The sequence below is a fragment of the Crotalus tigris genome, unplaced genomic scaffold, assembly GCF_016545835.1.
Source record: "Crotalus tigris isolate CLP2741 ecotype Arizona unplaced genomic scaffold, ASM1654583v1 scf7180000019953.484404808:943566, whole genome shotgun sequence".
NCBI classification, from domain to species: Eukaryota; Metazoa; Chordata; class Lepidosauria; order Squamata; family Viperidae; genus Crotalus; species Crotalus tigris.
Window position 1 is genome coordinate 565141 of NW_024097788.1, and position 21539 is coordinate 586679.

Genomic DNA, 21539 nt, shown 5'->3' on the forward strand with positions numbered 1-21539 from the left:
CTGACTTAGACCTTTGTTGTCTTATCCTGGAACACATTTTGAACCAATAAAGTCCCCAACAAATACTCAACAAGCCCCTCAAAATATGGCTGGTTAATTAGCAGAAACTGAAAGCATGTCTGAAAGGATAAGTTGAAAGTACAGGTAGTCCTCATTTACTGACTGCAATTGGGATTGGCAGCTTCATCAGTAAGCAATGTTGTGGTAAGGTGAAAAGTCACGTGACTGCCCAACTTACAACAACAATTCTGGCTACAGTTGTGAAGTGTATCGTCACGAGTTGTTAAGCACAATGTCATATGCCATCAACTTTTGCTAGTTTCCCCATTGAACTCGTTTGTCAGAAGATGGCTGCAAAGGTCGCAAATGACAATCACATGACTGTGGGACACTGCTACCATTGTAAATGCATGCTTCTTGGCAAAGGTCCAAATCATCATCATGTCACTGCTACACATGGCTGGAACTTTGAGAACTAGTTGTAATTTTATGGATGTGGTCACTGAACCACCAAGTGATCGATAATGGAAAACTACTTGTACACCAGATTCCAAGTGTAGTCACGCCATAAAAAAATTATATAATTTTTTTTTATGTTGGTAATTTTATTTTCAATTCTTTTTGCTAATAATTCAGAGCAGGTTTGTTCAATTCTGTACTAGGCTAATATTTTTATTAAGCTATTTATCATATCCGTTTTTGTAAATTCATCAGCGCCATTTCAGATTGCCTGGATGCAGGTAATTCTCACTTACCAATCACTTATTCAGCGATCATGCAGAGTTATGATGGTGCTGAAAAAATTACAGCCAATTTACAACTCTTTATGACCATTGCAACCTCAGCACAATCACAACGGCAGCCCGTGGCTGAGAGCTGTCGATACACTATGCAAACAGCTACTCTTTTGAAATCCCTTCTTCTCCATTTTCTTTGCTGTGCAAGGAGGAAGGGAGGATCAGACGAAGACATTGCTAAGAGAACTCACAGGACAGAGAGACTGGAAAGTAAACTCAATGTTTTCAACTGTGAAAATATTTGTACTCCTATCAGTAGGAGCAAGTTAGAGTTGTCTGAATCATGAGACTTGTTCTCTTTTTCATTTTTACCTACAGGTCAGATGAGTGGGTATTAAAGGGAATCTCTGGCTATATTTATGGACTTTGGATGAAGAAAACTTTTGGTGTTAATGAATATCGTCACTGGATTAAGGAGGTAATTCATCCAGATGGATAGAGCTTTTGGAAGCGTATGTAAATCTCCAGATGATAAATTCAACAAAGCTGTTAGTGCTCTTCCTATATGTAAAGCAAAGTTATCACAAATAGAGGGACATAAAGCAAGATCCAAATAACATGTACCGTAAATGCCGGCATACAAGGCGACCCGGCGTATAAGACGACCCCTGTCTTTATAGCCGGGCCGCATTCCTAGAATGTCGTCTTATACGCCGGAAACTACCAGTATTTCCGGCGTATAAGACGACTCGGCGTATAAGACGACCCCCGTCTTTGGCGCCGATTTCAGCGCTCCCGGAAGTCGCCTTATACGCCGGCATTTACGGTATATGCTATTTTGGAACTATTTTGTAAAATAATAACAGATTAAAGGTCTGAATGGTTCATGAATCAAATAAACAACTTTCTGAAATGTTAACATAATCTAATTATACATTTTCATACAGCATTCCGTTGTGTTTGGGTACCTATTTAATATGATCAACAAAGCATTAAGTCACGAGAAAAATTTGCAAGACTCACAACAGGAAAGTGCTTAGCATGATGTTGATTGTGACAAGTTAGCTACTAGAATGTTAGGAAGAAAATTCTATATTAACCTTCCCTTTGATTTTTTAAAAAATATTTAATATGAAGGAAATTTATATCTGGAAGGGTGTTCAATTATGTAAACTTTTTCCTGCTGTCAATAACAGCACAGTTAAGACACTAATTTACTATTGAGTCAGAATTGGGCTCATGTTTTAGAGAACTCTGTACTTCTCTAACAAAAAAATGTCTAATTCAACCATTCCTGATCTGGAAGTTCTTCAGATGTTTGGAGACCCAACACCCTGATTGTGGAATTTAATATTCTGTAGTTCCAAACAACAATTCACTTTGACTGTTAGGAATAAGATACTTAGCAGGGGCAGCAGTTCCATGATGAGGCTATGTATATCTTCTAATGTTTACAGTTTAAATCTGATTTTTCTTTCTTCTATTTTTCTGTTTCTTTCTTCTGCTTTCTTACCAATTTATGAACATTTTGGTAAAGTTTTGTATGGGTGAGGGGGGGGATCTTTGAGTCAGTTTTGACTCTTGGTTAGTTCAGATTAAAGCTCAGACCAAATTAATCCTTCCTCATCTGTCCCCAAAATTTTCTCTCATAATTTATCCCATTAACTCTGCCATCAATAGTACAGTTAGGAAAGCAACCATCCCTTGGCAACTATATTCCATTGCAGACCTAGGTGTTAAGTAATCTTGGTGGGCTTCTGAGAAAGCTCAAAGGTTCATGGAAACCAGATTACAAATCATTATTTTTTATTTTTATTATTTATTTGCTGAATTTATATGCCACCCATCTCAATATGAGCAACTCTAGGCGGCTTACAATGACATAAGTAATGATATAAAACAATAGATTAAAAGCATTACAATATCAAGCATTGAGTAAAACCTTAAAATTGACAACAAAATGAATAAAAGAACCAATGCGTAAATGGGGTGAAGATGGGATCTTCTACTAGTCTACTGACTATTTCCTAAATGGGGCGAGCCCACCGGGGCCCAAGCGAGTTGCCGAGCCACGTTTTCACAGGGGGGGGGGGAGGCGGATCTCACTTCAAGGTTCATGATACTTGAAAGAGCAGATGTCAAGACAGAAAAGATTCTTTTCCTGGATCCCACCCACCGCAGTTCTTTGGCCCACAGGATCCAGAGCATATTCCTTCTGCTAACGTAAGTGTGGTTTCTCAAGTAGCTTGGACCCATGCCATAAAGATAGATTAAATTTTACAATACAGCTGTGAGTGGACAGATGTGGTTTCCAATAAGAATGTCCTTGTGGTTCATACTAACAACTTCAGTAAGAAAAAGGTCGCTAGGTTCAAAGAATATGCTTTTCATTCCCACATGGCTTGATGTGCATGTTGCGAATTAGCAGCTAAGATCTTGTCTATATCTAGTCTCCTTTTTTAAACTACTGTGACTACATGCTCAATGAATAATATATTTTGCATTTCAGGAACTAGACAAAATAGTGGTATATGAATTGAAGACTGGTGGTGTCTTACTGCATCCAATTTTTGGTGGAGGGAAAGAAAAGGACAAGTAAGTTTTGTAAGCAATGGACAGAGTTATGGGGCAATTAATATATGCCTATTAGAATAGTAATGAGAAATTAGGTCCGGGGCTTAAATTATTTTCCTTGGAGGGTCCTGTGAAGGACACATTTGACGAACATCTCTATTGTGTGTGTGTATCTGTGAAATTGTATTGTACTGTATTAACTGAATATATGTTCAAAAACCTTTCCAGTGAAGAGAAACAAGTTTAGTGGTGAAATGAAAGTATCATTTGACTTATTTTATAACTATTAATATTATTTTATTAATTAAAGCATAAGGGGAAAGCTGAATGTGTTGTTTTATAGCAAGAAAACACGGGGTCTTGTATTGCTTAAGACAAAATTTTTGTAACTTTTTTTAAAATTATAGTTCAATTCAGAAGTAAGCTTGTGATCCACAAAGGCTTATTCTATAATTTCTTAATTTTTATATTTCTACAAGATGCTTCATGTTATAGTTGAAAAATACATAGTTTCCCCTCTGAAAATTGTTCATGTCCTTTAGTACCCTTGTTAGAGAATCAGATTTGAGATTTACAGGCTACTTATACATTTGATGTACATTATATCTTTGGTGTTTTTTGTTCTACCTGTTTACAACTGGCTTGCTGTTTTAAACATTTTACAATTCTAGTGATTTGTTTATATACTGGTATAGAACTCAGCAATAGGATTGCTATCTCTGAAATGGTTTTATACAGTGATCTTAACAATTCCTGTCTTCTTGAGCAGAAAACTTTTTCCAAATGTTACTTTCCATAAAATTTGCGTACTTGGAGATGGATTATGGAATAGCCATTAATTTTAGCATGATGATAAAGAATAGCAATGCACTTTTTAAAATTGCTCACAAAATCATTATGCTAGTAATATTCACGTAATATTCATTTTTTTTAAAACAGATGTGTTTTATTTATTATTTTAATTTTAATTTTATATCCTACCCTTTACATTCTTCAGAAGTGAATAACATGATTTCTGTTTTTAATAGTCTAGATCAGGCATGTCAAACTACCAGCCCACGGGCCGGATGCATCATGCCAAAACCGCGCCCACCCCATTGCCAGCAATGGGGAAAAAGTCGCAATAGGTCGCACAACGTCACGTGACGTCACGAGTTTGACATGCCTGGTTTAGATGTTTATAGTTAATATTATGTAATTCATGAATTACATAGTATTAACTATAATTTTCTACTAATTCATGAATTAGTAGAAAATATCTGCCTTTTTTATTTCTGTTGTAATCTCAACTGCAATAGATTTTTCACATAAAATATACTATGAATGAAAAATTATTTTGCTTTAATTTTCCAGCCCTGCATCACATTTACATTTTTCTATAAAACATCCTCACACGTTATCCTGGGAATATTATACCATGTTTCAATGCAAGGCCCACCTAGTTATGAGACTGATAGAAAACAGAATAAGCATGGAGTTTATGTTACAAGTAAGTATTTGGATCTTCTATTGAAATATATTTAATTCCTTTAAAATTGGTGTTTTATTTCTTTTCTACTTATGACGTGCTAAAATGATTGATATCAGTTCTTTGTAATTTATAAAATTTGTTTCCATTCTACACAAACATATACTCCCTATTAATGCTGAGTGTTTATGACAAGTTAATTGGCAATTAAGACAACATTGAGATTCTTTGTTTAAATAAAACTTGTAACCAGAGTTTGAGGTTAGTTAATAAAGCTAAGAAGAATGGTTAATCTACAACCATAGATGATGTTAGCTAAGATTTCTGCTTATATATAGATATATGCAATTACACTAACCTAAGCATTGTAATTTAAACAAATGGATGAAAATTGTCTTTGGGAACAGATTGTGGGAGAACAATCTTTGTCATTTTATAATGTTTGCTCAGGAGAAAACTTAAATCCTGAAAAATATTTGCCATATTGATATTTGTTTGAATAGTTGTTCTATTTCTTACAGATGAAATAGCCATGTCATTAGCCCAGCAACTCCATCATGTTGACTTGTCAACTTTCTCTAAATATAGATACCATGAGCATTTCTTTACATGACTGCCTCTTTAATAAGTCCCCCACAATTTATTTTATACACTCATCCAAATTTTCTCTTTCAATCTACAGTAACAAAGCTTGGAATCAGATCTCCGCTTAGGAAACTATTGCGCTACTTGTTGATGTAAACAATTGAGGCTATTCTATTTTCCCATGGAAGTGATTAAAATAAATAGAAGGCTTTTAGAAGCATATTTTTTTTCTTATTTTATATTGGATACTGAGTATATAAACAGTGATGTACTAAAAGGATTCCGGAATATAGGCTGTATTAATCTAAATATGAGAAATTGTGATAAACAGGGAGAGCTCTTGCATATTGTCAGAGACAGGAAATTTGCTGCTGCTGGAACCATGGATATTAGGCTGATCCAGCATGACACTGTTTATGCTTGATTTGTAAACAGGATGCATTTTGGCATTAATCTGTCTTCAGAAACATCTTTATGTCAAGAACAGTTGCAGGCATAATAAGGTTGTATGCAATAGATGAGGTTTGGGTTTAATTTGTGTATTGAGCAAGGGTTTAATTGAACTTTTGAGTTCAATAAACTTTAGCTGCATTTTCAGAACATTAAAACAAAATATAGTTTACAATAGCTGAATTCACATGATATGCTTAGTTCAAAAAGTAAGCCAACTTTGTTTTAATTAAATATTGAAACTTAGTGTTTCTGATCCTTTCTGCTTCACTTTGTTCTTCAGAGAATGTTTAAAAGCAGTACTAAACTTGTTTTTTTTAATCAGAGGTACAATACAAAGGAAAAGAATCAAAGTTTACTGCAGATGTTTATTTTTGAAATGGCAGAAAACAGAAACTGACAAAATTATCTTTACTTTCCTATCATTAAGCATAGGAAAAATGTTCCTGCTAATTATTCTTAATTAATTAAATTAAATCAAATGTTTTTGGTCTGGTTCTATGTTCAAGAGTCAAGTGTGATTTTCAGTTTCCAAACACTTGAATATCCCTTTTTTAAAAGATGCACAGTTATCTTTTTGTCAATTGCATTTCTCAAGATTAAAACTCTGTTTAGATTTATGAAACCGTTCAATTTTCTGAATCTGATTTAATTTCATTGTAGGTTTTCAACAAATTGTTAAGTCTAGCTAGCACTGCTTCTTCCCAGAAATTCCAATCTCATATGTGGAGTCAAATGCTGGTTTCTACATCTGGGTTTTTGAAATCCATTTCCAATGTGTCTGGCAAAGATATTCAACCTTTAATTAAGCAATGGGTGTATCCTTTTCCATTGTGCTTTGGGCTACTTACATGAAGGTGAAAAGCAGTTACTTAGGACAATCTAAACAAATAGTCTAAGATATGAAAAACTATCTTTGGTAATATTGTTCAGACTGTTATCTCTTTTTCTAAGGACCAGTCCCATTTTGGTGGTGGTTTTCTTTCATACTTAAATATTTTATGATAGTGGCGGGATTTTGGAAGGAATATGACTCTTCCAATCTCTAGTAGAATTCAAGGCAATATTACCCAAGGATTCTTGCAAATCTGCATGTCAAATGAAACTTGTGCATTGCAGTTAAGTCTGTTAGCTTGAAAAATATATAAGATACCATTTTTTTTCCTATGGAGTTTTGGCAGAGATCAAAGCAGTGTGGTCAAATTTTATGGCAGTTTTGCATTTAATCGAAAACGAAATGTACTCGAGCTAGAAATAAAGCAAGACTATACCTCTCCTGGGACGCAGAAATATGTGGTAAGTTTTACTTTTTGTCCTTTTTTTCCCCTAAAAATCTGTAAAAAAAATAGTTAAAATATTGCACTGTAGTTCCTTTTGTATTAAGTTATTTCTATTAAATTTAGTAGCTATTTTATTAGCCTGAACCCGCTCTGCAGAATTATGGCCCCAACTTAATTTAAACACTTCTTTTGTATCTTGTTAATGAAAGTTGAGTATCCTTTTCATTTATTAAGCTCTAAGCCTATATCTTTTTTTTCTGTCCACCTGTGAAATATTTTCACTTTTTTCTCTATAGCACCACTCCTGTTAGGAGTCCTAGGCTTATGACAGCAATTGGGACCGTGATTGTTGTTACTAAATAATTTGGTCATAAAATGTGATGCCATGTGACTTGACTACTTAGCAACGACAGTCTCGGAAGTCCCGGTTGCGGCCATAAACTCTGGATAAGTGGGTTGTTAAACAGGAAAAGGTGAGAATCCCAAGTAGGGAGTGCAGGAGGGCCAATGTAGATTGGTGGTGGTGAGGGCTTGGAAGGCCAGTGGGGAGTGCTAGTGCTGAGGAAAAAAACAAGAGTGACTTAACCAAAGTGACATGTGACCTTCCCTGCCAGCTTCCCCATTGATTTTGCTGGCAGAGAAGGTCACAAATGGCATTCAGATATCTGTGGTTTGCTGTGATGGCCAGAACCTTGGGGATCAATCGTGTGTCCATTTTTTTTCAGCACCACCATAATTTTGAACAGTCAATGAATGGGTGTAAGCCAAGGACATATTGCTTAGTGCAGCAGCCTCCAACCTTTTCAGCGCCAGGGACCGCTTCTGTGGAGGGCAGTTTTTCCACAGAACGGGAGGGGCGTGGTTTCATGCGCTGTCTGGATCCTACACATGTGTATATGGGGCTTCACTCGCACGCTCTAGTTCACTGGTCGGCAGGCTGCGGCTCCAGAGCCGCATGCAGCTCTTTGAGCCTCTCCCTGCGGCTCCCAGCCTCCTCTGCCATTTGCAGAGAGAGAGAGAGACAGAGCTTCTCTCTGTCTCTGTCTCTCTCTCTCTCTCTCTCTCTCTCTCTCTCTCTCTCTCTCTGTGTGTGTGTGTAAAAATGAGTGTAGCCTCACCCTGTTCCGAGGAGCTGACAAGCTTATTGGGTGGGGCTCCTGCCTTGGTGCGTCAAAGCAGGAAGCAGGAAGGGCAGGAGAGAGCTAGCTAGCCCAGCTATGCTGACTCAGGAATTCTGGGAATTGAAGTCCATGAGTCATAAAAGAGCCGAGGTTGCCTACCCCTGAGCTAGCCCAATAAGAATGTGTGTCAGCTTGTTGGAGAACAGCTTGAAGCCAGCTTGCCAGGTGAGCAGAAGATCGGAGAGAGGAAGAGGGGGGGGGGTTGCGGCTCCCAGTGTTTTGTTTTTGGTGGGAAACGGGTCCAAGTGGCTCTTTGAGTGTTTTGGGTTGTCTACCCCTGCTCTAGTTCCTGGCGGGCAGCTGACTAGTTGGGAACTCTTGGCTTAGGGAGCAAGAAAAAAAAGACAATTGAACTTTTGTTTGCATGAGAAGAATGCTACATGTGTTATATAATGCTTTCAATGTTATTTATGGCCAAGGGGCCCAAAAGCAAGTTACAAATATAATCTAAACTTGGTATTAGATAAAATGTTTTTACAAGTAAAATAGTTAATAAATAAAATCCCAACTCATTGATTTGTTATTAAAAGTCCCGTTTTTATAGCCATAATTAAAAATCTGGGCACTACAGTCTTAGGATTTTTATCTGCAGGTAAATTTTTTACCTACTTTTCCTCATTTGGATTTTCCTCGTTGAGCTGTTTTATCTAATGCCACGTTTAGATTTATTTGTAATTTGCTTTGGACATTTTGGCTGTAAATAAAATTGAAATATAATTCTTTCAGTTACCTTCAGCTAAACCTTGGCCAATAACTGAAATAAAACTTAGGTGTAAATACTGAATTCATTTAATTCATTCTGGCCATTTCATTTATGTTTTGAATGTAAAAACCTGAGCTAAAAGACCGCTTTTTAATACATAAAATAATGGGGAAGCAGGATTGCACTAAAGTTTTTTCAGCAAGAAATAGTTGACAGAGTAAATATATTAAACATGGGATTCAGTATTGTGCAATAAATACGTTCAGATTCAAACCTCTGCTTATCTTTAAAGCAGATTAACTGACAATGATGGAGTCAGTTTCTTCAGCCGCCTCTGTAAAGGTGAGGAGGTTATCCATTAAAATGCAACTCAGGCTGTCATAGGTCAATATGACTGCTGGGACTTGATAATGATGCATTTTTTTCAAGGGTCCGCTTAAAGTGACAGTGCAGGAGCTCGATGGATCTTTCAACCACACACTTCAAATAGAAGAAAACAGCCTCAAACATGACATACCCTGTCATTCGAAGAGCAGACGGTAGGGATTTTATCCCCTATGGAATTTTCTTGTAAAATGCATATCTGAAGTGACTACCATCAATTGTTTTTAATAATTTTGCTATTATTATTATTAGACACATTTTATCAAAAGTCTGCAAACTGTGGCCAAGCTGTATTATCCAGTATCAACGTAGTCTTCCCATGAGGAACACAAATATTAACCAATTTTTGCAAGATTGGTTAACCCAGCATTGATGTCGCCAGTTTAATCTGGGTCCTCTGCCACCTTAACAACTCAAAGAATCTTAGTTGTAAGAAGATGGTGGTCACTAATATGCACTTTTGTCTCCCTTTCTGAGATCAAAAATTTATAAAACAATACTCTGGGTATCCAGACTGTATGAACTATTTGCAGCCCAATTAAAGCTATTGCAAAAAATGGCAACTATACAAGGAAGTAGGCAGGAGGAAAAAAAATTAAACAATTGCCACAGAAATAAGAATCAGCAGAAATATGTCAGAACGTCCAGTTTGATTGCCAACCTAATTATAAGCTGCTCTTTCCTTTGTGTAACCATGACTTACTCTTTTTTTTTTTTACAAAATAAAAAGTAAAAAAGTGATTTTACTATGTATCTCTTGCTGGTTTTTATGCAGCAATAAGAAGAAAAAAATTCCTTTGATGAATGGAGAGGAAGTGGACATGGATCTTTCTGCCATGGAGTAAGTAAACTTACGAAAGGCACAACATTTTTGAAAATCTTCTCCATACAGGATTTTCAAATATATAATAGAATATTGATTTAAATATCAAAAAGAGGAAGTACTAATCACTTGGTCAGGGACTTTTCCTTCCTCTGATTATACATTCTGACACCATTGGATTGAAGGGAGTGTTCAAAGTACAGGGACTTTTGGAATACTCTATAGTTTGGAGGGCCAGGAACTGTTTTATAGCGGTGTTTACATAAATAGAAATTGAGGTGTTCAAAATATTTAGGAACTCTGCTTTGTTAGTATAAAGAGGTTGAAGCAGCCACGCGAAATATATTAAATTTATACCCTTTTCTATTGTATAAAAATTAATACCCTAAAAGTATTGTTTGGCAAGGAGGAAGAGAAATTGCTCAGTAATATTTTTAAAATCCCAGTTTAGTATTGTGCACGATCCTCTCTGATCTTGGTTTTTATTAGCTATATTTTGTATGGTCCTAGAACATAGCTGACTCAGGAATTCTGGGAGTTGAAGTCCATGAGTCATAAAAGAGCCGAGGTTGCCTACCCCTGTCCTAGAATTAGCAAGCTTTAAACTTCTAAACAGCATTTTTAAGTGGATTTATAAGCATGATTTAAAAGTTAAGAGTCAAACTGTACCTTGTTAGTTTCAATGTCATGGCAATCAGTAAGTACTGGAAAACCAGAATATAAAGAGGAAAACCTGAGAGAGAGGAGAAAAAATGTATAAGTCACAAGCTGTTCTTCAATTGCCAAAACCTAATATCGTATGTTTGAATTATGACAGCCCCAAAATTGGTGTATGAAGTTATGACTTAGTTTACATTGTGCTACCAGAGTGAATGGTTTCTTTATTACCCTCCAGAGAGCTGACATTGGAAAATTTGACACTATATAATACACCAAGCAATCAGTAGGAACTGGAATGAGACAGTATAGAATTTTTCTGCCATGTTTGCTTGAGATTATTTTCAAGTACGTAGCTTGTAGGTTTGCAATGTTCTTTGCACTAAAAATTGTGTTCCAGATAAAGATTTATTAAGCACAGAACTCACTATCCTGAATGGGCTACCAATTTTCATCTTGAAAATATCAGAGATGCCACAATCGAGAAAAAGAAAAAAAAATAATGTTATTAAATTAGTTTGCTGCCCTGACCGAAGTTTTGATCCTCTTCTTCCAGTGCTGATTCCCCTTTACTATGGATAAGAATAGATCCAGATATGTCTGTTTTGAGGAAGGTAGAGTTTGAACAGGCGGACTTCATGTGGCAGTACCAGCTGCGCTACGAGAGAGATGTGGTGGCGCAAGAGGAATCCATTTTGGCTCTTCAGAAGTTCCCCACTCCAGCATCCCGGCTTGCGCTGACTGATATTCTCGAACAAGAGCAGTGCTTCTACCGAGTGAGGATAATGGCTTGCTTCTGCCTTGCAAAGGTAAGAAATGGCCACGTGGTTCTGTCAGATATTAATGCAGGTTCTTTACGTTGGAGTCCCACTACTAAAGGTGAGGTCTGACGCAGCCGTGGAAAATCAGGAAAAAACTTTTTATCCATCTTTGATTACTTTGAAACCATAGAACAGGGTTTCATGTAAGGTCCTTGGGTACTGTTGTATTCAAATACCACTAGATGGCACCAGCTTACTGTCGATAAAGAAAGAAAGAAATGACCAAATCTTGTGAGATAGAGAAATTAGAGAAAATGTGTATGTTCTCCTACATCATTCTGCAAGATATCAGATATTCTTAATTTTTAAAGTTAATTTTTTTTAAAAAAATGCTTAGTTTAAAAAGCGCCCACATTAAAGGTGAATATAAAGTACCCAAGCACATTCTATGGTCTCCTGTATTTTTATTTATCTTAACACTATCATGTTTCTATAATATTCTGTACTTCATCTTATCACTTTATATGAAGCTTCTGATAACAAGTTCCTTTGGAATTAACCTTTTTGGAACTATTGGCTACGTTAAGGTTGATTCTACAAGAAGTCCTCGACTTAACAACCATTCATTTAGTGACCATGTGAAATGACAGTGGCGCTTTAAAAAAGAGCGTTTAACCATTTTTACACTTATGACCCACTGGAGCAACTGCAGGGATTTACTTAACAGCTGTGGCAAGAAAGGTCAGAAAATGGGGCAAAACTCACTTAACAACTGTTTCACTTAGCAACAGAAATGTTGGGCTCAATTATGGTCATAAGTCAAGGACTACCTGTACTGTTAAGATTTTTTTTTCATGTGCTGGTACTTTTTACTCTTTTTTTTCTCCTTGAGAAGCAGTGCTATCATGGACATGCACTGGAGTCACCAAAAAAAAAAAAAAAAACAACAAGATGGCAGCACAATCTCCACAGCACCATAGCCCCTCTGCCATAGCCTTCTATTGTCAGCCAAAATGGAGCTCACTAATTCCTTTCACTTTGCCTCATACTTGCCCTTCGTATATAGAGACATGGGATTAGTGCTGTCTTAGAAACATTAGCCTGATACTCCATCATATAGATCAGTGGTTCTCAATCTGTGGGTCGGGACCCCATTTGGGGTCGAATGACCATTTCACGGGGGTCGCCAAACAACGCAGTCCGCCATTTTTCTCCTCCTTTTCCTTAGCTGTGCTACTCCCTTTTATTCTATTGGCTTTTGAAAGCCAATAGAATAGACTCTCTTGAATAGAGTCTAATTCTATTGGCTTTCAAAAGCCAATAGGAATTGTCCAGGCTGTCTCTGCCCTGCTGAACCTGCCAAAAGTCCCATTCTGCAAATGGTGCTGCACCAGTTGAGTAGTCCTCGATTTATGACCGGTTGAGTAGTCCTCGACGTACGACCGGTTGGGGGGTCGCGGCATTAAAAAGGTTGAGAACCACTGAACTGGAGGAAAGTACTTTTTAACACAACTGTCTGGCTGTAACCTCCTTCTAGTCATTAGATAAAAGAGGACTATTTTGCTATCTTTTTGTGAGATTTTGCGTAAAGCAAAGTATCCTTTTGCGTTCAGAACTGTGTTCGCAAATCGAGTAGGGTTCTAGTCGTTTGCTATCCAGTAAAATAGTTGTCTTAGTTCAGAATGTGGGGCAAACAGACCAGCTGTTAACTGTGCTTTGCTGCTATGTCTGTTTTCCAGCTGGAACTGGGAGGATTCTGAATTCCGAATTGTCTTTCTCCGTGGGTGATCTCGTACTCTGCGGGTGGCAGAGGCATGGTTGAAGTTTTCACTGAGGTTATTGGCAGGATACGTTTAGGACATCAGTAATGTTGATGCTTCTTCTATGACTAGCTTCTTTTCAGGCTTTTTTCAAGATTGAATATGTGGCTTTTGTAAAGTGGGGAGGGCATTACTGAAACATAGATGAAAGGAAAATAATTATATCCAGGTATTGATTGTGGGAAATAATCAGGGACACATGATCCACAGGTAAAAACTCTCCCCTGGACCGAAGTTGAAATATTGACTGAGGTTACAATGTCCTCGGCTTATGACCACAATTGAGCCCACATTGCCGTAGTTGTTAAGCGAATCACTGCAAGTGTTAATTTAATAGCATGGTTGTTAAATGAATCTGGCTTCCCCATTAATTTTGCTTGTCAGAAAATCACCTGATTCTGGGAAACTGCAAACGTCATAAATACATGCCAGTCACCAAGAGCTAGTTTTTGATCATGTGACTTAGGGGGATGCTGCAATGGTCGTAAGTGTGAAAAACAATCATAAATCACTTTTCCCAGTGCCATTGTAACTTTGAACGGTCACTAAATGAATGATTGTAAGTCGAGGACTACCCACAGATGGAAATCCAAGTTTTAGGTAGCGCATTTATAGATTTGGTTTACAAATTACGTTCAAATCCCAAGGATTACTCGGTGACAATATTTGAAGCTGCCTGCCATGTGTTGCTTGACATATTTTTTTTTCTGGGTCAAGCCATGTCATGTGGGATAAATTTTGAGCTGCTTCATTCTTGTCTGTGGAGATTCTCAGTCATCTAGGTCATAGTTCTCTCAAAGGTGCTTTTTCAGAAGGCAACTGGACTGTATTTTTCCGTGAGAAAGAAGAAGCAGACATTTTTCTTATTATCCAAGAAGCTTCATCGTTCTGGGCAGGATGGTGGGGGCTTTGTCAACCCCCCCCCCTTCCCCATCCTATGAGAACTAATCCCTCCATTGCCCCACCATCCTGCCAGAACTAATGAAGCTTCTTGGATGGGTAGTGAAACGTCTTCTTCTTTCTCAAGAAAAAAAACCCAAGTTTAGTTACCTTTTGAAAAGGCACCTTCGAGACTACTTCATTCTTAGGGACTGCATACATAAATGCAAGAACTTTTGCATGCATCAAAGCTTTAAATTGTGGCACAACCTCAACCCCTTCCCTGCCTCTCACGTTTAAGGATTCCATGCCACATACATATGAATTACTTAGCAAGTAGATGTAAAAGTAGGAAGATAGGAAAAATGCTAATTGAAAGGCTATACTCTTTAAACAATAAGGAATATTCACTTATAGAAACCTCCTCTCTTTTTTTTTCTTTTTCCCACAAGCTGGAAATAAAATATGATGAAAAGAGAAGTTGGCACTCAGAGCTAGCAATAGACCAAGCTTTGCAACGTTGTTAGTAATGTGGCTTCTTTTTTCTCTCCTAATTATACAGATTGCAAATTTCATGGTGAGCACATGGACAGGACCACCAGCCATGAAGTCTCTCTTCACTCGAATGTTCTGCTGTAAAAGTTGTCCAAATATTGTGAAAACCAATAACTTTATGAACTTTCAGAGCTACTTTCTGCAAAAGGTAAAAAAAAAAATAATTTATCAACTTACTTGATTTTCTAAAAAACAGCAGCTTTCCACAGTAGAGTTTGGTTCAAGAGTGGATTTGAATAATAGCAATAGCACTTAGACCAGTGGTTCTCAACCTTTCTAATGTTATGACCCCATAATACAGTTCCCCATGTTGTGGTGACCCCCAAATGGGTGTGGCCACCAATAAGAGGGAGTAGGACAGCTAGGGAAAAGGGAAAAAATGGCGGACAGCGTGGTTTGGCGACCCCCGTGAAATGGTCGTTCGACCCCAAATGGGGTCCCGACCCACAGATTGAGAACCACTGACTTAGACTTATATACCGCTTCATAGTGCTTTTACAGCCCTCTCTAAGCGGTTTACAGAGTCAACATAATGCCCCCAACAGTCTAGATCAGGGGTAGCAACCTTGGCTTTTTAATGACTTGTGGACTTCAACTCCCAGAATTCCTGAGCCAGCCATGCTGAGGGGAAAGGGAGAAGTTTCCAAGCTGAGCCATGCTGCCTCAGGAATTCTGGGAGTTGAAGTCCACAAGTCATAAAAGAGCCAAGGTTGCCTACCCCTGTTCTAGGTCCTCATTTTACTAGCCTCGGAAGGATGGAAGGCTGAGTCAACCTTGAGCCGGTCAGGATTGAACTCCTAGATATGGGCAGTGAGTTAGCTTGTAGTACTGCACTCTAACCACTGTGCCACCACAGCTCTGAGGAAAAACAAAAGTAGTTGCTGTTACTTGGTACATTTATCATCATAATGAAAAACAAAATATCCTTCAGAAAAATGGTAATTATTGGTTTATTAAATTGTCTGCGCAAAGGTAAGCAGAAATAAATTCAATTACATATGCTTGGACAACTTGTCTCTGGTTCATACCCAGCCTTTTTGTGTGCTTGGCTAATCTGGTACATTCTTATAGCTGCTTAATTGCGTGGTTAGTGCTGTTTATCATTTCCTGCTGCTAATCAGCTGGGAAGTAGGGGTGGAATATATTGCTATATTTGTATCCTGTACAATTTAGTTAATGCATTTCATTTAGTGATAGCCACTTTACAAATGAACAGATACCATAATAGGTATACAAAACTTCCATCTTGAAAAACATTTTGTTTTTCAGGAGATAGCATCTGCCTGGCCACTATTATTGAATAGTGTACCCGTGTAAGGTTCTGTTCTGATCCCACAAATCAATTTTTAAATGTAGTCTCACACCTCTGCTTCTTCAGAATTGTGACTATGAGCCACAGGAGTAACTTTATTAGGGAATTTTGTATGACACTAATCTTACTATTGGGGAGTGAAACTGAATAGAGAATACCATGTGGAAGGCAGAATGAAGTTGTAAAATCTTATGATTTAACTAAAATTTGAACTGAAACAATTATTTGTTAGGATTTTGTGTGTGTTTTTTTCCTCCACAGACAATGCCAGTTGCAATGGCCTTGTTGAGAGATGTTCATAATCTGTGTCCTAAAGAGGTTTTAATGTTCATTTTAGACCTGATCAAGTACAATGACAACAGAAAAAACAAGGTAGGAAGTTGTTTAAATTAACAGACTTTTTTTCCTCATGACTCATGACTGATTTTATGTTACAGGACAAGTATAAGACAGATGAATGCTTATTTTTATGGAACATATAAGGGACCATGACCTATTTATTTATGGAAAAAAAGTATATAACTGTTATCCGCTATATATCAAAACTATTCCCAGACATCAAAAATAAAAATGCAGTAAATAAAGCGCAAAGTCATGAAAATAGATCATGACAGAGAGATGGTTAATAACTCCCATTAGTGACTAAGCTTATCTTAACTGTCGTACAAAAGTCTAGCACATTGGGGTCCCCACAAAACTCAAAAGGGTAAGCTGTTTCATAACATGGGGGCTGCTGTCAAGAGGGCCCTCATTCCTTTTATCTCACATACTGTAGGTTGTGGATGTTCCTCACCTCCTTTCAGGATAAAATACAAGAGGCAGAATTTGTGTGGAAGAGACAGTAATTTACAGTGTAACATATGCCTATGCACCTACAGATTTGGTAGACATATAACATTGAATGCAAGAGCAAAGCAGTCTTTTGCATAGGTGTGTGTGTACAGGATGCATGAAATGTTGTGCTCCAAGAAAATGAGAAGGTACCTCTATTAGAGGAAATAAGTTTAGTCAAAGTTCAGAGTTAATGGGTCATAAATGGCCTCATAATTTCCAAGTATCAGTGAATAATCAGGAAGTAAGGCCATTAACACTTTGAATTAACATCCAGTGCAGGACCTTCAGCACAGATGGTAATGGGCTCTGGGTTCCCTAGTATCAGTTAAAAGTTCTCTTGCTGAGTATTCTTTAAAGGTGGCTCTTTGCAGATTTCATTATGCATTCCACTAGTCCAGCTAGTGGATTGTGTGAGTTACCTACAGTATGCGATATCTTCCTGCTGTAGACAGAGATGCAACTGCTAAGCATTCCAAATTACAGTTAGATTGCAAACCTTCAGAATCCTGGGACAAAGATATCCTGATTAAAGAAATAAAACTTAATTTTGGTGGCCAAAGTCAAGGATATTTAAAAACTTCAAGAATTAAAATTGGGGATTCAAGACTGAATACAAGGAAATGTTTGATTGTTTAAAGAACAAAAGGAGTTCTTAGGAAAGTCCTTGGGTATCTGAGTATGTTGCAGAGCATTGCCAAAGGTATGAACACAGGAAACAATAAGTTGCAAATACAGCACAAAGAAAATAAGGAGGGGTGCCCAGATCTTCAGACAAATTATTTAGGGGTTGGGAACTTCAGGATTGGTTCACAATTTAAACAGGTCCAAGTTAGAGATCTCTGGAGAAGTTTGAAAGGATGGTAGGCATATGCTTGTGTAAGCAATGTGTGAAACCTGTTGAATGTTCTTTTGGGGAAGGCTTCCTTTTTTGTATCTTTTAGGTCGGGGTCCCCAACCTATGGTCCACGGCCCGGGACCCTTGGCCAGCGGGCTGCAGAAATGGCTGGCCTGTGCGTGCACATGTAGGCATGCATTCCCCCCATTCGTGCTAGCGCCCGCAGCCCCATTCTCACATGTGTACAGGCATGAACGGGGACATTAGCACAGGGTGGGTGTCCGCAGCCCATTTGCACATGCGCTGTTAGCCCAGGTGGTTTGAGCAACCTGTTTGCACATGCGCGAACGGGCCGCTAGCTGCCAAGGAGGTGCGTGGCCATTTGCGCATGTGCACGGTGCCAGCACATGCCGCATGTGCGAACGGGGCTGCTAGTGCCATGCCAGTGTGTGTGGCCCTGTGCGTGCGCGCATGCACATACACCAATTTTGAAGCTGCTTTCCTTCCGCCTGGTCCACGAGACCAGAAAGGTTGGAGACCTGTTTTAGGTGGTGCCTTTCCTATTTGGAAAGCTTTGGAGTTGTTTTATATCTGTAACTGCTAGTTCAAATGATCTAGTGTTACAATTTAAAGCCGTTTTGTTGCATTTTATTGTTGACATAAAATTGTTGTGGCTTGTTATTCCATGCATTTTTAGTTTCGGCCAATTGCTGGAATATGGGGTATAAAATAAATAAGTTCTTTGGGTTCAGCCCCGCAAGTAGTTTCTTTGTGCATAAATTCAATTTGGACATTGGGGTTTATCTGTGTTGATGGTTCATTTCCTTGCTTAGAGCAGTCAGTTTAATGGAATGTGTCCGGCAAATGCTTTTCTTTGCACTGCATCTTAATATCTTTTGGTCTTTGATTTTAGTTTTCAGACAACTATTACCGTGCAGAACTGATTGATGCACTAGCAAACTCTGTCACTCCAGCAGTTAGTGTGAACAATGAAGCCCGGACTTTGGACAATTTAAATCCTGATATACGCCTTATTCTTGAAGAGATTACCCGATTCTTAAACATGGAAAAACTGCTACCCAGTTACAGGCACACAATTACAGTCAGGTACGATACAGAAATATTATGATTTTCGGGAAATCTAAAATCTGAAAGAAAGTTAGATGAATTTCTTCTTTCTCTCCCCCTCCTTAACTTTGTACTGCTGGGCAGCTAATCTCGATTCAGTCACTCAAATCTTGCGCTAAGGTGCTTTTAACAATGTTCTGATGTTTATCAGTAAATGTACAAGAACCAAGCAGAGATTTAATAGGTGACTAGAATTTTTTTTTCCAGAAAAAAAACTGTCTTGAGAAAAAAGTAACGAATAAGCATTATTAAAAACATTTGTACAGTAGTTATTTAACATTATTTTCTATATAAGCTGTGATAGAAGCTAAAGATTACAATTTATGACGGTCAGTTAAGAGTGTTTTGAGCAGCAGTCTGTACAGTTGTAAAATATGTTCCTGTCCAGGCTGTTTGTGACACAGAACAGTCTCTTGGCAAGCCTAGATTGGGGGGGAATCTCATGTCATGGGGTCACAAAAAGAAGAGAGAAAAATAAAAAGCCATAAGAGCTAAAGATTCTGTTATATGGTTATCTCCATTTTGTTTACAAGATTTTTCGTATTATAGATGAGTCTATGCTACATTGGATAACAAAATAAAAAAAATAAAATTCAAAAATTAACATCACACTTCTATAAGATTATACTAGACACAACTTGAAGAATTAATTATAGGTAGTCATCGACCCTTTGAAGTTATGATGGCGCTGAATGAATGTCTGCAAAATTGGTCTGCAAAATTCCGGCTGTACCAGCATCCCCATAGTCATGTGATTAGGATCTGGGTGATTGGCAGTTTACACTTACAATCAGTTTCAGCCTCCGTGATGACCTGATCACGATTTGCACTTTTCCCTGCTGGCTTCCCCAGAAAGTCAATGGGAAAGCCAGCAGGGAAGGCGGAAGTTGCTGGGATAAGTCTCCCCCACCCAATGCATTCTTCTCCAGCCTTTCTGCACTCGTACCACACTGGCCTCTCATGCACCTCCCCATGTGCTCATCCCATGCCACGCCTCTTGCACATCCCCTTGCATACCTGTCATATGCTACACTTCTTGTGCACACCCAAACTGTACCATCTCTCTTGTTTGCCTCCTTACACCCAGGACCCCACCATGTCTCTCATACACTGACTCGTGCTATGTCACTTTTGCACCTCTTCACACTCTGCCTTGCTCTCTTGTGCAATGTTCCCTGCACTGCTGAACATCCCCTTGCTTCCTCTACTACCCACTCTTCCGGTGCATGCGCCCGCTTAAGGCACTGAAAAGGGTCCAACGTCTGACATACCGGCATAGGCTGTCCTACAATACAGCCTCTAACAAGACCAGACTGTCCAGGACACCTGGTAATAGGGTTGTTTATCTTTATACTAAGAAAGTGGGCAAGGCACCAAAGTCTGCAGATGGTGTGTGCCCAGGAAGACTTCGTGCTGTCCACGCTGTTCGACCAAAAGTTCTTATGAGACTTTCCAAAACAAAGAAACACGTTTGTAGAGCCTATGGAGGTTCGATGTGTGCTAAAGGTGTTCACAACAGAATCATTCCTTATCGAGCAACAGAAGATTGTTGTCAAAGTACTGAAGGCACAAGCACAGAGTCAAAAATCAAAGTGATTATTTCTATTGTCGCCCAATAAATGAAGATTTAAATAATCTTAAAAAAAAAAAATCCTCTGCTGTCCGGCAACAGTCACTTATTTCCCTCCTGGCCTGGCATTTGCAACTTGCTGCCAGCTTTCCCATTGATTTTGGTTGAAAGAAAGCTGTCTCACCTAACAACTGTGAGATTTGGTTAATGATAACAGCCAGGACTGCAGGTATTGCCACCACTAAGCAGTGCAGTTATGCTTTACTGCCATATTGCTTAGCATTGTAAATTGCAGACCACCCATAATAAATTTTCCGTCATTCATAAATTATGATACTCTTCAGTTTGTTTTGGTCAAGCTGAAACACGTGTTTGTTTGTTTTTTTAGTTTTTAGCGGCTATTATAAATTTGGATTTTACAGCAGTTTTCTTTTTCCCCATATCTTTCCTTCACAGCTGTTTAAATGCAATTCGGATCCTGCAGAAGAACGGGCATGTCCCAAGTGACCCTGCTGTCTTTAAATCTTATGCAGAATACGGCCATTTTGTAGATATCCGAATAGCAGCTTTGGAGGCAGTTGTTGACTATACAAAAGGTGGGGAGGATAGTATGGTTTTGTGCGTGTGTTTTAATAAAAGCAGCTCTTAGCTTTCTTTCATGTTCTTTTGACAATGGATCATATTTTAGAGGATTGAGAAAGCTCGCCAACCAACCCTTCAGGAATTTCAGGACTCTCTAAAGTCTATTTTGTTCAGGGAAGGATGTCTGTTTTATCCTATTCCCTAATCAGGGGTATGCAACCTTGGCTCTTTTATGACTTGTGGACTTCAACTTCCAGAATTCCTGAGCCAGCCATGCTGAGGGGAAAGGGAGAGGTTTCCAAGCTGAGCCATGCTGGCTCAGGAATTCTGGGAGTTGAAGTCCACAAGTCATAAAAGAGCCAAGGTTGCCTACTTCTGCTCTAAGTTATTAAACATTAGGCAGCCTATGGAGAAAATAATC

General features: G+C 38.3%; 1 protein-coding gene and 1 pseudogene across 2 annotated transcripts in view; both read left to right on the top strand.

Moving 5' to 3' along the window:
• Positions 1–21539, top strand: part of TAF2 (TATA-box binding protein associated factor 2) — a 53167-nt gene that overhangs the window by 8983 nt on the left and 22645 nt on the right. For both annotated transcript variants that reach the window (XM_039365062.1, XM_039365063.1), the window contains exons 9-20: positions 1116–1215; positions 3247–3332; positions 4665–4800; positions 6478–6632; positions 6996–7110; positions 9408–9517; positions 10138–10203; positions 11399–11651; positions 14865–15005; positions 16431–16541; positions 18752–18945; positions 20993–21132. In XM_039365062.1, coding sequence (XP_039220996.1) covers positions 1116–1215; positions 3247–3332; positions 4665–4800; positions 6478–6632; positions 6996–7110; positions 9408–9517; positions 10138–10203; positions 11399–11651; positions 14865–15005; positions 16431–16541; positions 18752–18945; positions 20993–21132 — 1607 coding nt within the window. The remainder of the gene's footprint in view (positions 1–1115; positions 1216–3246; positions 3333–4664; positions 4801–6477; positions 6633–6995; positions 7111–9407; positions 9518–10137; positions 10204–11398; positions 11652–14864; positions 15006–16430; positions 16542–18751; positions 18946–20992; positions 21133–21539) is intronic.
• LOC120317961 lies at positions 18970–20617 on the top strand (annotated as a pseudogene).